The following is an 18221-nucleotide window of genomic DNA, read 5'->3' as shown; positions in this document are numbered from 1 at the left end:
GCTGTCAGGTTGCAATCAGACAAAATGACAACAAAAATGTGTACCAAATAGGTTTAAACAAGTATCAAATTTAATCATTTCCTAGTACATTATTTTACATATCTAATAGCCACTGTATGTCTAGGTTTCAAACAATTTTTCAAACATTCAACTTGTACTGATAACAGCAAATCCAACTTTTCTCACACACCACCATCACAGGGATAAGATTCAATCGTATTCTGTTCTTTCGAACCTTTTTACACAGTGATCCAAAACAATTGGAACCAGGTGATTTGGTGTTTATTTGTATTTGCTTCAAGTTATTTACATGGTTTTTTGTTCCAACACAATGGAAGATTACAAACAAGACAAAATTGTTTTTCACTTACTACAAAAATTTGGAAACATACAGGAACTGCCCAAAACCATGTCCTGTGTGCCTAGTACTGTCATCCAAGCAAAAAAAATGGATTTCATTTTTGGCAACAAATCGATGGTTCTCAGAATAAAATAGATCACACATGTACTTTGTATTCTAAAGGAAAGGTAAACAGTTGTGATAGTCTCCCATGCCAAACTACAAATGACAAAACCCCATGGCTGCATGAAAGATGCAGTACTTACACATCAATATGCACCAACAATTTCTGAATTTGCTCATGATTCAGCCTTGACCAGGGTAAAAAACAGAAAGTAATCTGAATAAACATTGTTGACAATCACTGAAAACAGAAGCTGAAATCTACGAGAGAGAATGACCACCCAGCTTCATCCAATGTGGCTTCAGTCATTTTTAGATGCCTTGTCTTTTATTTAAAGCACAACTTTGAAATCGACTGTTGGAACAAACTTTTCCACAATAAGACTGATGCAACATTTGAATTCTTCCTAACTGCCAAAGTACAGAAAAGCCAAGTACTACTGTCTCATTTTAAAAAAATTCTTGAACACAACTTTACAGATTCAGGACAAATAAATGAACCTGAACATAAAAAACCATATTGTTAAAAACCTCCTCCCCCCAAAAAAACAATACAAACACCAAACTGAAAGCGTAACAATAACCAAGAGCAGACATTAAATGCACTGTGAATATTAAGCTCAAAAGCTAAGGGGGGAGAATTTTATTTCTAATAAATCTTGTTTAATATGTAAGAACGTTCCTGAACTGCTTGCAACACATAAGCTTAATTGAGCTGGAGAAGGAGCTTGGGACAACCACAGCCCAACTTCACCAACTCATGATCTGTATGGCACAGGCATCTCTGAACTTGAGAGGATGACATTTCAATGAGTATGACCCCAGCTGAGATGCATCATGTACTAGTCTACCAGTGAGGTTCTAGGTATTAAGATGACAACCATACTTTGGAAACCTTGAGGGAAACTAGTAAGGCCTTTTGACATTTGTGAATACAACCACAACAAAAATGTAACATGGTATTTATTACTCTTTTCAAGGATGTGATTAATGATATTTCGGGTTGTGCTACACGTCTGATCTCAGTTTATTTTAAAAACAAAATCATTTCTAATACCACCGATTTTCACCGACACACTAGTAGAATCATCAATTATGGCAAATGTATTTCATCTATTTCAAATGTTTACCACGCTAAAAAATTCTTTTAAAATTCCTTCTGACGCTGCTATGTGGATTGGGGAGGCTCAATAGGTTGTCTGTTTTTACTTTTGCTCCCTTTTGGACCAGACTTAGGAACTGCAGTTGTGGTGGAAGCTTTGTCTTGGCCCTTCTTTGTGCGTCTAGTTTTTTTCTCTTGGAAATCCTCATCAATCACTAGCTCTGCCTCACTATCCTCCAAGAGGAAACCCAGATCTTCTGGTGACTCAGCCTCCTCTGGAGGTAAACTGTTTGTTACTGTAGCATCTGACAGGGTCTTGGATTGCTTCAATTTCTTGGCTTTCCTCTTGGTAGCAGCCTCCTCCTTCGTACTTTTCTTGGTTCTATTCCTCCGCTTCTTTACTTTGTTTTTATCAATATTTCCAGCCTCTGTAATTTCCTGGGTCTTTTCTTGTCGTTTTTCTTTCTTGCGCTCTTTCCGTTTCTCCTTCAGTTTCAATTTCTCTTTCTTCTGCATCTTCTTCTCTTTCCTGGCCAGTTTTTCCTCTTGGTTCTTCCGTCTTTCTTCTTCCTCTTCCTCCTTCTGTTTCTTCTCAATCTCTCTCAACTCTTCCTTGAGCCTCCGTTGCATCATCAGCTGTTCACGATCTTCATCATCATGATCTTTGCACAGTCTCATCTCGTTGTAGACAGCGATGTTACCCTCTGAGTGGCCATTGCAGTAGGAGTTGGGGCACTCATCGCACAGTTGCGTTGCCAACTTGCCACACTCGTCACAGTGATGCCATGGACAAATCCATTTTCCTAGGTGGGGGTTAATCAAAAAAGAGACATTGGGTCAAGTTCCAGTCAAAACTTTGACTCCAAATTATTACTGTGTAACACTCATCTCTAGAGATAGAAAGGCATCAATTCCCATTTGCCATCTGTCAAAAACTTGTCTCGGCTTAACATTATCATAATGCCAAGCACTGTTGGATAGATTTTCATATGAGACCAAGATAATAACAGATCTTGACTACTAGTTTCACTGATCAACATAGTTTTTCTGCATGATTTTGGGTCTTACCGTGTGGTGGTTTGGCAAGTTTCAAACATCCTAAACAGTAGGCCTTAGGACAGTTCTTATGATCACACATGACAAGTTCTCCTCCTTCACCACATCGGAAGCAGACATCGTCATGGTTCACCTTGACAACCATCTTCATCTTGCGTTTCCGTCGTTTCAGTTTTTTTCTATTGGCTGCTTTCTTGTACTTCTCAGCTACTGCTTCAGCTGATGCAGTCTGAGAAGAAATGACAACTACTTTTACCTATTTTTCCCTTTTAGGAAAACACTCTGCAAATGAATGCCAGAGGGAGTCCACATTTCCATTTTATCCTTAAATATGCATTCCTAGAAAAGCAGTAGTAGCAATGACTACATTTCTTGTCAATTATTTAGCCTGTTTCTACTGTTACTGAAAAGAAATTCATTTGAGTATTTTTTACTTGATTCCAATTTGGTGAGCAGATTTCAATATATGTACACCAGTTTCAAACATTGAATAGTATACTGACCTTTGGCCTGACCCCAATGAAGCCACTACAGTTGGGAGCTCCACACTCGCAGCGTTTTTTCTCATTGCCTAGACAGTCCAGGTTGTAGTTGAACGTGAGTTCCGTGTCTGTCAGAAAAGAAATATGGGGTAAGTAGGAATCAAGCTCTACAACAGTTGACAATGAAATGGCCAGATGGTGCAGGTTCGGACAGGTTATAAGTCAACATTCTATTAACTCTGCCCAAGTAGATTTGCCATTAAGCAGGTTGTTGCCAGAACTTGAACTCGGTAAAAACTGTGACAGTCAGTTGATCTACACATCACGAAATATCTGTATTTTCATCATAATGTGTATAACGATAAAATGATACTTAAAAACGTACTGCAAGGAATATCACAGATGGCAAATAATCCAACTCGCGTGTCACCATTCACAGTCCACTTCTGTGTCTCACAGTTAGGCTGACAACAATGGTTCATAAACCGGGACAAATTTCCTTTTGGCCCCGCATCAATGATGCGATCTTTGTCTAGCGTCAAGAAGTAGAAATCAGTGATGTTGTTGTCATGTGCTTGACGAATGCGCTCGCGGCATTCCTCTTCATCAACTAGCTCTCCAACATACTCGTTGACAAAATCACCCTGGATGTGACATAAAATATCACACATGAAACAGAGGGTTTATCTTGCTGTTTTCTTTCACTGAACTGTTAACGATAATGCATGAGAAATAATCATGAAAGGTATGAACTGTTTTCTAGAATTCCGCACCTTCTTAATGTCAACTAGTGACATCAACCCCCAGCCTCGTTTGCTCATCTTCTCCGGTCGAGACTCTGGGTACTCTCTCTTCTGGAAACGCTGGTTCTGGCATTTATCCCCAGCTGGGCACACAAGAGGGTGACACTCAATCAGGAGGATACGGTTCAGGCAGTCACTGTCTTTACCACAAGGGTTTTCACTGGTTGGTTTGCAGTCACATGGCTGGCATTTGCTGATATCAAATGGTGGCATCTGTACACGACCTACAGGTTTGTTGGTCTATGAGGATGAACAAAGTTTGATGACAGAAGAGTGGTTATAACTATTAATTTGGGTACACTGACCAAATAGACTCTATGTAGCTACTATAGACAGTACAGTTTGGTCTAGAGAAACCAAGAAAGGACACATCACATGCAAAGACTACCTAATGCATGCAAATGATGCATACAGCATGCAATCATTTTTTTAAATGAATGTGCATGACCAGCGTCAGGAGTGTACACAGCAATGTTACTTTAGCTGACATGATCCTTACTGACTTACCTTGATAAACTTGAATGGTCTTGGCTTCTTACTGCTGTTCTCAAGTTCCCTGGCCTCTTTCTGCTCTCGAAAACCCTTCCACTGTTTGTACTTCTCAGCTGCCTCACAGAGAGCTAAGGGATCAGATGGTGGATAAAGACATCAATCAATTTCTTAAATTTGCTACAAGTGAAGCTATTTTGAAGTTCCTCATTCTTCTAAGAATTATGAAGACAAGGTCTCAGTCCCAAGTTCTAGAACCTCCCCTGCAAGCAGAGGTACTTACCTGCTTTGAAGACTGTTGCCAATCCTCTGGATGCAGCCGTCTCTCTGCTTCCTTTGTCCCCTTCGTGGTAAGCAAAAACACGCCCCTGATGGGTCCAGAAGTAATCATGTGACCCAAAGAATTGGACGGGGAATTCCCCAACTTGGTGGTTCATTTCTTGGATATTGGTAGGAACATTGCGTGGATTGCAGACCTGGGCCGGCCACCATCTAAGAGAAATACAAGTTGACAAAAAAATCAGTATCATTCCACTTAGAATTGGAAATTTTGCTTCCGTGTCAGAAACTAGGATTTAAAGAAATCTTGAGGGGAAAACTGAACTTTTTCAGGCAATTTAAGTGATTTTTCACTTTAGAAAACTTCTTTCAATTCGACAAAATAATGTAAATATGATGAAGTCTGACAAATACAAATTTAAGATCTGTAATTAAATACAAGGAAGCAATTTATTTGATAATTTTTTTCACAAACCTGTAATTTCCAAGCTTGACCCAGATGATATCATTGTAACGAGGTCGTTTACCATTGCTACAGTCTCGGCAGTACCAGTTGCCTTCTGGTATTGATGAGATTCCAATGCAGGATGCATGGAAAGCAGCAGGACAGCTATCACAACAGATCAGATCACCACCTACAACAAAATCAATATTCCAGTTAAGCATCTCTTTTCTCAAATCTGCACTTCTGCGAACAGGAAGTGCAAACCAACAAAGTGTGCCAGTGGAGTTAAAGTTTTGTTCAGTACAATATGTCTAGCAGCGAAGTACTGCTTGGTTTGCGGGAGATCCGTGCTTAGCTAAAGAAGCTGCTGAATATTTTCCGTGATATGGTACACGTCTAAGCACACATTAAAAACAGCCACTCACAAAATTTGTCAGAATTTCTCCACAAAGCAAACCTTTCTCATTTGTCTCACCCAAAGATTGTATGGTTCAATGGAAACACTTACAATCCTAACAGTCCCAAATCCTTCGTCTCTTAGTGGATTGATAAGGGTTGATAAACAGCTGGCAAAAGAAAGACTGAACAAAACTTATTCCAATACTTACCTACTGAACAGATGAAACACCAGCTGACACTAACTCTTGCATGATGTTTCTGAGTTTTAATTGGTTTAAAGTGATGACTACAAACTATAGAATTGGAGGCCAGAGTAATACTACCAGCAGCTATACAGCTATCACCAGCATGAAACGACGCAGGACAGCGAACACAACGTACCAAACGACCTGGAAACAATAACGTGACAATGGTGACATGGCATACAATAACAAACCTTCCGAATCTTATATAATGTTCAGGGATTGGTGTATGTCCAGAATTGTGAAAGGTACAGGTTTTGCAATTCTGACTAGAAAGTCAAGGAATAACAGAATCTTTAATGCTGGAACCTTTGCACACTTACATAAATACTTACTGAAAAATGACTCATTTCAGTGGGTAACATGACTTGAACTACTTTGTTGTTCTTTTCCTTGAAGCAACCTTTCCACAGAAGTTGATTGGTAAGCCTTGTGCAATGAGCCAGACCAGTATTTCAAAACAGCAAGGTGATTTACAAACCATGTATGTGTGCGAGACTGTGCAGAGCTACAGTGTTAGGACAGACTTTACACACGAGTATGAATGACCTCAAATGCCCTTTATATTGGGCATGTGCTGTTGGAATACCAACCCAGCTCATTACTGCACCATCCCAACTCAAAAGGGATCTAAAATGTCCTCTCCTTTGTAATGCACCTGTGGCAATCCACAAGGTTTCAAGCAGACCTACCTTTACTGGCTTTGGGATTCTTGGGGTTATCAGCAAAGCAGGAGGTGCAGGTATGTAATGGACAGGTGAACCCACGGTTATCAATCCGAGTCCGAGAGAACTTTTTAACACAGTCTTCATGGTAGTACTTGCCACAGATACCTACATGGCAACGTTTGACAGTCTTGTCTCCCACCTTGCAGACGAAGCAGGAATGAACTCCTACCAATGTATAAACCAGGAAAGTCATTAGAGATTGTCAGAAGTTGAAGGTTTTTCTTTTATATCAATTGTTTACAGTCAAACCTCATTCATAAGAGGTCTTTCGGACTTATCAGGAAATGTATTATCAGGAATGACAACCATGAAAAACGAAGGATTGTGACCTAAAAATGTCCTTCTTACAAACAGAATTTTGTATTAACAGTGCTCTTATTAACAAGGTTTGACTGTACTAGCATTTAATGAGTCATCCTCAAAGGAGCCCAAAACAGTCCAGGTTTTTGGAAAGCACTCCCAATTTGTGAATGCCAACATGTCAGAATCCTGTTCGTTCCACCTACCTGATATGCACTCATCACATTTAAATGTCCCAGTAGGCGTTGTTTGAAGTCCAATGCAATCTAGATGGAATGCCCCACAGCATCCTCCTTCACAAAGAAGCAGCTCTCCAGGACCCTCGCACACCTGACAAACATTCTCCTTTTTGGCAGCACCAGCTCCTTTCTCCCTAGCAGCCCCATTGGTGCTGCTGGTCTGTGATGCATTGCTGGTGCTAGCTTGCTCATCTCCTGAGCTATGGCCTTGAAGGGACAGAATGGGTTGGGGCTTAGTTAGCATGCAGGAGGGGTATGCGGAGAAGTGGATCCAAAACCTTGTGGATTGGAACATGACCTCTACCAAACCCTAACCCTCCTCAATCCTTTAAAATCCTCTGGGTGGTTTTGGGAGGATTTGGGAGGATTGAGGAATGGCAAATAGTGTGGCTGATTGGGAAGAAAACATTGAGTCAACGTTGTGGGTTAGACCTTGTGTTATGTTCAGCCATGCATAAATTTATGCCTATGATAGTATATGTGAAATCCTCCATACTGCTCCAGGGTAACATTCACACTGCACCAACATGACAGGAATTGACAGATGATTTGGAAGGACTGAGGCAGTGGGCACCCTCAAAGCATATTCAAGACATATTTTTGAGGACTTTGAAGGATTGAGGCAAAACTCATTACTTGTATTGGATAATTGGAGCATTTTGAAGGATTGAGGATGGTGCCTAGTAAAAACGCCTCGGGGGTTAAGATTACAAGGCCAGCTTAGCTGAATGGCCCATACTGAATAATCTCTGAGCAACCATGAACAATGATTTAGCAAAGAGTTTTGAATCACATGGCAGGACACAGATGATGCATTATTGATGAGTCAATGTCTACAAAAACAAGTTTGAAAACGTGTCTGCAGATGCACAAGAAACAAACAAGACAAAGACAGACCTACATGTAGGGTTCCTGTTGGTGAATAAGAATCACTCTTTTAAGAAACTTTAAGTGATTAACACTTGTTCAACTTTCAAAAGTATCAAATCCAACAGTCATTACAGGATCCAGTAGGATGGTTCAACAAATTTCTGTAAATTGTTTAAATAAACATTCCTAATTTGGGTATGTTCAGACACAGCATATTACCCAAAACAGCTGGTTTGTGATTTTGTTGGTCCTTCCAATGTATTCCATTTGTGAAGCCAAGAAACACAACAGACTTGAGTGTAGCTGCAGCTATCTTTCTTTTACTCTGAGTCAGAACTACACGCAGCATTGATATTAATCTAGCCTATATGCCACATGATTTACAACCTGTTTGTATTTAGTATTGGCCATGGGAGAGGGGGTTTCTGAATTGCAACCCCCCCCCCCCCGATTCTACATTTACATTTCAGGTTTATCCCTGTGTTTAGTTTGACTGTAATTCAGCAAACATAATCCACAAAACAAACCTCAAACTTTCTATCACTGACAAGATACTCATCAGTGTTGGCAATGAGTCAATATCACATATTGACTTTTGATTTCAACTTGGAGAGCATTCACACGTTTAGTTTTCGGCCAGAATGCAGCTCTATATAGGCCAAATCAATATCCAGTTCATTCAGTAGACAGAGAACTTGGTCAACAAAATCAGCTTGATAAATTATATTGAATCACAACACATTCACAGCAGATTCTGATACATTTCAATAGGTTTTGTCCTCCCACACAGATCAAGCTCTTAATCTGCAATCATCCAACCAGATTACCAGCTTTTGTGAAACAGGTCAAGTTCTGAAATATGAACGAAGACTGTGTGGAGATGAGAGTACACATACAGTTGCAAACTTAACAAGGAGTCATAAAGTGGCAAATATATGTATATAATCAACAGGTGCACAAATCAATGATGCGTTCAATATACCTAAACTTCATGACACCAATTCGGATTTTCATAAAAACCACCACTGTTACCATGGCAATTCAACAAAATATATCAAAATACAATGATGGCTCATTTTGATATATTGAAACTGTCTGAACATACCCATAAGTACATCTAAATTTTCACAGCAACAGGAACCCTGTTCATGAGAAACACTACAGATTAAAAGTTTTTGAACAAAACATATCCATGCATGACGGTTAGCACAACACCCATGCCCATGCAAAATAAGACGTGAAAAACAAATCTTAATTCATACAACAAATCTTTCATTTACAAGCTGGTCGAGAGACAAAAGAATGTGAAACTGCTGTATTCATAAAAGGGTTGATTTTCTGTGTTCTTGTAATCATTTAATCAGAATTCTTGAATTTATCAGATCCTTATTCACAGTGTAAAAATGGCACTACGTTGTATGGACCAAGTATCGAACTAAGAATTACTTTCATGTAATGTACAGCTAAAAATACTGAATGCAGAAGCCATGTTCTCGTTACTTTTGCTTCCAATTTCTTTCATCACCCAAAATACATCCCAAGAAAGTCAAAGCCAATTTTTCTATTTACAAGTATGTATGTATAAAACACCCTGCCTTTCTTTCCCACAAATCTTGCCATACACTCTTGCTGAATCCTCCAAATAAATTGCAATGTGCCGTGTTAAACGGTGCTAAATTAGAGATATCATTCACAATCCAATAATTCTGAAGCATATACAATGGTAACCAAAGCCAAAGTTTGAAAACTACAATTATTCACAGGGAATTCACACATTTGTTTTACAGCTAACAACATTTCATTAGAAAAAGACTTAATTAAATGCCACGAAGCACAAATGCATGGATATCTTGTAATTGAAACGTCGCATTTGATAAACAAAAGGTCTTTTCTGATATTAAACTGTCATTGAACCATTCAGGTCAAAATTGTAGACTGAAGTAGGCAAGTTTTGATCCTGATTTCTTTAACGGAAGCTGAGAATTATACGAAGACCTAATGCGAAGAATTAATTGCATGATTAAATGCATCAACACTACAGTTTTTATAAAATTTAAATAATTTCTGTCAAAAATAGGGATTTTTGTCAACTTCAGATTTCTTTTTCAACAGTAACAAAACATGGCAAGCACTAATCCTTAATATACACCACTATACCCATCAAAAAATGTATTGAAAATACACATGTACGATTTGAAATTGCCTACACAAAGCAAAACCTTATAAAACAAAATAATCTGTCTTCTCAAATTAATTCTACTTTCAAATCTGGTAAACATGCATTTTTAAATATTAATTCTGAGCAACGTACAACATGTCTTATTAATTTGTGGAATTTCTTCTCAGCAAGAACATGACAGAATAGCAGAATAATCAATCTGTTTGCTACCATAACAACAATCTTTAAAAAAAATGCTTTTTTTAACTTGGATTCTTGAGCAACTACATTCTCCAAGGTCAATGCTGCGATAACCTTGGAAACATTGAAGATTGCATCAACGCGAACAAATTGGGTGGTCTTTTTCAACCTTGGTGGGTGGTAATGCCAAACTATAACCATGGCTGATAAACATTCTTAATGTTAATGTCTGCTGTATGCAGTCTGCAGGATGAGAGATACACCCATCGCACAGTGATATGCACAGCACCCAATACATCCAAGTATTGTACAAGTACTTCATTTCTTTGGAGGAAAAACTGTTTTGTCAATTCCAAAAATCTGTGCATATAAAAATACACAAACATGTATATGAATTAAGTTCCTCTGAAAATTTCTGCCGCTTATAAATGGGAAAAGATCTAAAAAAATGTACACTGCTCCATAAGCTTATCTATATATAAAGAACAGGTAAACTATTTCTCTTGGAAAACCTACATCATCATGTTCCCAATTAACTACTTCAAATTTCTTTTGATGAAAATGCTCATGAAATAAAACTTCAACATTTATGTCACGAAATAAACCTTATTCAATGTTTTTGCCCCGTTTGAAGTAGCACACTCCTCCTCATCCAAAATGAACCCTTTTCATTCCCAGGTAGACAAAGTCCATGCTTTTTCTATGATTTCTGATCTAGCCGAGGTATTCTGTAGAGATCATTAATTCCTGGAATGCAGACTGCACTGAAGTATTTGTCAGCCATCAAGCCAAGTCTTCCTCTTCGTCCAGTGGAAACCTCAACTAACTTTGCTTTAACACACTCATGTCTTTTACTTTCAGCAACTACACTTTCACTTGGATTTACCCCTGTATGCGTGAACAATTCTCTTACATGAGGGGGATTCACAACTCTTGGAGTTAGGAACTGTTACAAACCATCAAGAGTCAATGAATAACCAATATTAGTTCTAACAAAACTAGAAAGTACATCCGAAAATGCAAGAATACGTTGACAAATCCAAATGTAAGAACATTTTCTTTTCCTCTCTTCCAGCTTATAAATACTGAAATGTATTGCTAAGGCGCATGGGTGTTGTGCATACCTGAACCATAGAACAGACACCAACTTTGCCTAGTAAAGCAATCTTACAAAATACACATACTAGCCTGAGAAACTGAAATACTAACTACAAAACCTGTTTGTGCAAATGATACACAAAATGAAACCATGAAAAGTGTTAAGAAAATACTGTGCAACAATATTAAGATGTACAACACTTTGACAGTATGCCGCCAAGCACAGCTCATGACAGCAACCTGCACAGCTGAGGGAATTCTACAAACCCAAGACAAAAACCTAAAGGTTCCAAAATAAGGAAAATTGATCCAGAACCTACAATGTATATTATATTTAGACCAAGCAAAAAAAGAAAAATAACTCAGAATGCACATGTTAACAAAACACTCAAAAATCTAAAAAGGTTTCCCTACTGACATTTTTTTTAATATGAGGCAATGGATGGCAAGAGATCTTAAGCTCCTTTGAAAGTTGAAGTAACTGCAAAAACTGGGGCTGGCTATTTTATTTTTTTAAAACAAGTGGGTAATTTCTTAACTGGAATTACGTGATCGAACTCAAATTACAAAGTTTACGTGTTCTTGATTTGAAAAACAAAATCAACAACAGTGAATTAATTTAAGAAGAAACTGCATGCCAGTTTTGTGAATAAATCTTTCTCTTACTGTCCAAAAAAATTTCCATACAGCATCTTAACTCTGATCGAGATGCTGCAAACAGCATATTTACATTTTGAAAATCTGGAAACCAAATTTCATCATTTCCTTTAAAGTTTCCTTTGCATGGACCTTAAAAATCTCAATTGATATCACAATTTATGAAACATTCAACATAAAATGAGAAATGTCAATGAAGTACCCTGAGGTTGTAAAAGAGCAACGTCCCATCATGTCACCTTCCAGACAACTTTTAGGCAAACTGTGTTTGCATCTTGCAAATGCCGCACTAATTCCGATTTATTGTGATGGTAGATTGGCAGAGTTTTGTTATTCTTTGCAAGAAAATTTGCTTTCTAAACATTCCTTGCCATTATGATAGCCTAGCCAGGAAAGTTACGAAAAGATAAAGAGTCATTACCACTGATGCTGAAGGGAACTCCATTGGTGTTATCGGGACCATCCACAGCTGATTCAATGGCGCCAGTAATCAGGTCTGTATCAATGATCAAGCCTGGTTCATCCTCCTGCATCTCAGCAAAATCTTTAGACATCTGGGTGGGATTCCAATCAAGCAAAAGCTTAGGATTGTTAACAGCTGGTAGAATGGTTAGACTGGGTTAGACGGTTACAAATGAAAAGGACTCACACAATGCACTCCGCTTCATGGGACTTCTGAAGAATGTTTGTTCTTAAGTTTACTTCAGAATGCACAGCATAGTCTAACTTTACTTCCATATGCCTGCCGAAACATTTCGAAATGTGGGTCAACTATAATTCTATGGGTACATGTTTTTCATTGAAAAATTGACATTGCACCAAGGATGACATTCATTTAGCTTTTGTCATCGATGGCATCGTGCCCATCGCATGTAAAACCTTGTAACAGTGGTGGGAAATTTATAGTCTGAAATGTCCGAGTTAACACGATCTTCATGAATCTCATGTCTGAGCGCATACCTCAGTTGCAATAGCCTCCCCTCCAGTCTTAACTGGTTTCACTGGTACTCTGTTCAGGACTGGGTCTCCATTGGTCAGATGCTTGGTTTTACGTCCTCGTCTCCTCTTTTTTGCTGAGGTATCTATCTCTTTGCCATCAGGGGTTGGAGTGACAGCAAGAGTATTGGTTGATCTGCTTCGTTTGTTCTCGGACTCTTCATCATTTAACTGCGAATAAATTAAGCAAAAACGAGTAAAACTTGTAAAATATGCTATTCAAAAAATGATTGGAATGGTATTTATTATAATTCCCTCATTTTACTTTCAATGTGTAAAAAACATCCAAGAAGTCACTTTCTACGAACTAAAAAAAAAACTCCTTTGGATCAAGTCTTCAGGATTCAACCATGTTACAAAACCACTTACTTTCAGAGACTTTGTCATCTTTGGGGAGAAGCCAAGGTTATCTAAGTCAGCTTCTTGGAGTTTCTTGGATGGTTTAGTCTCCCTGCGAGATCGCTTCACAACCACATCCAATTCAGGACTCTGATCTTGTACCTTACGCTTCCTTGCTGTAAACAGAGACAAAATGCCAGAAAGTGATAGACTGACAAAATAACATAAGGATTAGGCTTGATTTATTGATGGATTCCATTTGGTCAGGTTTTCCATTCGGCATGTTAATGGTCAATGTTACCTCGTCTTGGAGTAGCTGGAGCTGCCCTTGCTGGACTGGTGCCATACTTGGCTTTTTCCTCCTCTGTCATTTCTTCCCATTTGTCTTCAAGTAAAGCATTTATTTCCACCTTACTCTTATCGGGATGCTGTGATGTCAACTCCTCTGTATGCTTGCTACAGAATGCAAGGTACTGAAATGACTTACGACCACGCTTCCTCTTTGTTCTGGGTGAGTCCTTAACAGGGGAAGTCTTTGCTCTGTCACTGGATTTCCTCTTCTGGTATTTTCTTTTAGTCCGAGGCACTGGGAGTATGGGATTGTCATCATCAGATGGTGGGTTTCCTGTGGGATCATGTCTGTCTGGAGTTGATATGGAAGCAGTACTGGATTGAGTTAGATCTTGGCTTGACACTTTAGTTGTAGCTGCAGCAGCTTCACTGTCTTGCTGTTTTTTATAAGCCCGTTTTGCCTTCATTTTAGGAGAATCACCTAGTGACACTATGTCGATCTGTTCTCCTGATAGGCTTCCTGTTGCCGACTTTGGGATCTCATACTTAAAGGTAAACTTGAGTTTCCGTTCATGTCTGCTCATGGGTAATGCTTTTTCACATTCCACCACGGATGTTTCCCAAGCAGATTTCCGGCTAGGCTTCAAGGCTAGCTTAGCCATCATTCTAGTACGATCCTTTCGTTTGACTTTAGCTACCAGTTCTTGGACTAGTTGGTCATACTGACTACGGCCTATGAATTTGCGCATACTGCAGCCACTAACCCAGCCTCTCTCTGGAACTTCTCCAAAGAACTGAACGTGGTACATGCGGTAACTCTTCCCATAGGCTCCTGTAAATAGTCAAAGTTAATAAAAATGCATGAAAGTAACATAAAAACAACTCTGAATACAGTTATCCTCTATTGTACACCATTGTTTGTATTGACGTAACTGATGAAGCAAAAATTCACTCAAACCTCAATAACTGAATCAATGACTGGGTCAGAACATGCCAAGCACTGATTTAGAAAGTAAATAAACCTTCTTAATTTATTTCAATTTGGAACTAACCTTTCATTCTGGTGTAGATGCCTAAGTTTGGGTCATATGCCACCATGCAGGGCCACCATGGATGTCCTGTCACTTTTGACCAAACAAGGTCACCCACAAGCCATTCACATGGCTTCTCATCAAAGGAAGTTGGCGGCGGATTTGCTTGGAGTGTTGGTTTGGGTAAAACAGCAGCCTTTCCAACTTTGAAGTTCTCTCTCTTTTGGGCAACTGTCTTTGGCTTTGATGGAGTGGGACTGGGTTGGTCTCTTGAATGGGTGTCAGGGCCGGGGTCAGACTGAGTTTGTTCTTCCTCTTTAGACATCTCACTGCCACTCCCAACGGCATCTGTCTTTTCATTTGCTTCCTTTCCAGCAAGACTTGATGTTAATCGTGGCCGCCCCTTATCAAATGTCTTCTTGATTGTCAGTTTTATTTCTGGAGAGCCAGGGGGCACGTCAGAGGTTTCTGAGGGTGCTGAATCTGATGGTGGGGTAGGCATTACCGATGATGGGTCCTTGCTCGGCTGAATCTGACTGGGAGGTGTGCTTGGTTTCTGAGGCGGGTTCATTTGGGAGTTTGGTGGTTGTAGTGAGGCATTCTCTACAACTGGTGGCTGGTAGATTGAGCTTGGTGGTTGAGTCTGTGACATAGGTTGAGGTTGGTAAGGTTGCGGTTGGTTGGGAGGTGGAACTGGAAGCACCTGCGGTTGTGGTTGTATGGGCATCTGTGGCTTAGCAACTGGCATCTGAGGTTGTTGAAGCGCAGTGTTTTGGTCTTGTTGGTAGGGCTGTTGGTACATGTACTTCTGGGGAGAAGAGTGTGGCTGTGATTGCTGATATGGCATGTGTGGTTGGATGTACGACTGCTGCTGCATAGTGTGCATTGGGGCATTATATGACTGGTATGATGACTGTGGATAGAACTGTTGTGAGTATGACTGTGAATACGTTGACTGTCCGAAGCTCTGCTGGGGATATTGCTGGTACATTGACTGCTGAGACACCATGGGTTCTTGTGACCTCATGGGCTGTGCTATTTTATGGTAAGGTGGTCCTGGCACCGGATTGATTGGAATATGAGAGTAGGACTGCGAACTTCCAGGGTAACCAGCCACTGAGGCCATACCTTGCATGGCAGGCGATCCATATGATCCCTGGCCAACTGACGAATCATTGTTTGTCGGGTACAGGGGTGGAGGCTGGGGGAGAATGTTCCGCTGGTCACTGGGATTCATGGCGTCTGAAGGTTTGTGAGTGAGATCATTGAAGGATCCCTCCTCTGCAGTGGTCTCCTGGGAATGTGTTGTGCCCATACAAAGGGCTTGGACCTTCTGGTGTAATCAGACTTACTGAAAAAGAAAATTAATGCTGCACGTTAAAACAAGAAATGCATCCATGTCATACACTTCAGATCCAAGACAAAGATGAAGGAATTCGGTGGTCAAAAAGGTAATTGCAGCCCACTGCACACAAAAATAATTTCAAACAAATAGATTTGGCATTTTTGTTGTACATGTAGACATCTAGGATTTTTACAAGCTTGATATTTGGTTTTGGAGTTGTTATGCAGTGCGCAAACAGCAAGGCATACAAAACATGTCCCCAGTCTATTTTTATTTTTTTTTGTAAAAGAGGTTGAGAACCATCAAACTAAAAGAAATAATCTGGTAATACACCAAGTAAAAAAAGTATGAGGGTTTTGGAAAGAAAAAGGGTTGCAGGCCTTTTCATTTATTTTCAAGATGGCCGCGACTATTTTCAAATTTTTAATGGCAATAATTGCAGGGTTGGTGTTTCCCTTAATAATAAGAACAGATGAAAAAGTGAAAGAGATACGTTGCATGGGAAAACTGATCACATTCACAGTGCATTTTAGAAAAACTGTAGTGTAGTTTCAAAGCGTCCATGTGTATTACTGCACAATTTGCAACCACAGCTAACTGTCCATGATCAGACATGGACATACATGTACGAAAAACATGTTTGGAGACTGCACTGTCAAATGCATAATGTGGAAAGTCTCAACTGAAAAGTTTTTTCCTACAGACTGGTGAACATTTTTCAAGAGGCTAAAATGAAAAAATTAAAAAAAAAAATTTGGGTGATCTCCAAAGAGAAGTGGGCAAGGAAAGTAAGGCCATTAAAAATTAAGTTTTAAGTTCACATCACCCGCCCCAATTTTTTTTATATATACAGGTATTTAAGCATGTTTTTTCTCTCTCCAAAAATGTATATTCCGGGAATATTCCTCACCATAGCAACAGGCATAGTCATAGTTGCACAGAATTCATGAAAAAAGCAAAATGTTGTGTGCGCAAAAGTTCAAACTACATGTAAGTAGCTCCTAATGTATGATACATCATTACATGCGCATTAGTGAGCACGCTAGCTCCCAGACAAACATGCCAGTCCCAATTTATGATGATCAATTTATGAAATACATATTCCCCTCCCAATCAATTTTGTTCCAGACAGTGATGTAGACATGGTAAACCTTATAAAAAAATGAAATTTAAACGGCCTGAACCAGAAATTTTATTTTACTTTGCCACACATGCCACTTACGAGAATACACTACAGTCAGGCATGTCAGGTGACAGTAATCAAAACTGTCACTACACAAACTAAAAACAAAAAAAGAATGCTGGTCTGCAAATTACATGTACATGGCAACTACAGCCTAAGTACCATGATGCAGCTAGGCCATGGTGCTAGGCCTACATAATTACTCACACCGTTATTTGACGCATTGAAGTCACACTCACCTGCTCACCAAAATGTGCGAAACATGCCAAATAAAATACAACCAAATAGAATGAACCTATATTAAAGCTACAATGGCACTGACAAACAAAACCAAGACGAACCGAAAATATTCTTTTGCTTGAAAATGCCAAACTTGCACATGTGAAGGGCCGCCCTATGCTACACGTTTTATATTTTTGTAGACTACTTCATATTGGCATTGGGAAGCCATTTCTGAAATTTTTGAACATGTGAAAAATTATTTGTATAACACCTTTAAAATGAACCCCATGTCTCAAAATGACTGAAATTGAACGCTACGACATTTTTCTATTATTAATTAGATCTGTGAAATCAATTTGATGGTTCAACATCAGCAAAATCGAACCTTTAATGACTGACTTTCACGGCTTCTGTCGTCGTCTCATGAACCTACGGTACGATGAGATCAATCAACTGAGACCCGACAATTGCCGAATTGTTACGGCGCCAAAAATACTTTGTTCTCATTGGTGGACGAAAGTAGCCGGGGATGAGCGAAGGGTGTCGAAAATTGCCGATTGTTTCATGCACCCAAACACGGCGTTTACGGTTCTTTGTTTGTTTTGCAACGCATTTTTCATGACAGTATTACCTTTATCCTTTGATATCAAGCGACTGAGTGTTGATTACCGATTCCACTTGTCGACGGAATGCTTCTTTTTTGCTAACACTTCATGAAATTACAGAAAAGCAAATAAAACCCAGCGACCGTGAACTCGGCATGCGAATAGTGCACTGTTGGGTCAAAGGTCAATAAGTAATCC

At 39.4% G+C, this 18221-nt stretch overlaps 1 protein-coding gene across 2 annotated transcripts; it reads right to left on the bottom strand.

The window, feature by feature from the left end:
• Nucleotides 1-48: 48 nt before the first annotated feature.
• LOC110979905 (histone-lysine N-methyltransferase NSD2-like) lies at nt 49-18212 on the bottom strand. Of its 2 annotated transcripts, none has more exons than XM_022236062.2 (17): nt 18050-18212; nt 14690-16019; nt 13648-14469; nt 13377-13522; nt 12972-13178; nt 12433-12565; nt 6995-7234; nt 6453-6653; nt 5728-5907; nt 5150-5309; nt 4679-4887; nt 4414-4526; nt 3877-4146; nt 3489-3747; nt 3125-3231; nt 2634-2850; nt 49-2368 (listed from the first exon to the last, which is right to left on the bottom strand). In XM_022236062.2, exons 2-17 carry the CDS (start codon nt 15981-15983, stop codon nt 1632-1634), a joined length of 5295 nt encoding a protein of 1764 aa, XP_022091754.2. In that variant the 5' UTR covers nt 15984-16019; nt 18050-18212; the 3' UTR covers nt 49-1631. The 2 variants fall into 2 exon arrangements, with proteins under 2 accessions (XP_022091754.2, XP_022091753.2); XM_022236061.2 differs by lacking the exon at nt 18050-18212 and adding an exon at nt 17804-17909.
• Nucleotides 18213-18221: the final 9 nt, after the last annotated feature.

The sequence above is a fragment of the Acanthaster planci genome, linkage group LG13 (assembly GCF_054643075.1).
Source record: "Acanthaster planci isolate LZ-2023a linkage group LG13, COTS_SCS, whole genome shotgun sequence".
Taxonomy (NCBI): domain Eukaryota; kingdom Metazoa; phylum Echinodermata; class Asteroidea; order Valvatida; family Acanthasteridae; genus Acanthaster; species Acanthaster planci.
The sequence above is the reverse complement of the archived record's forward strand: the minus strand, read 5'-3'. Positions and strand labels throughout refer to the sequence as shown.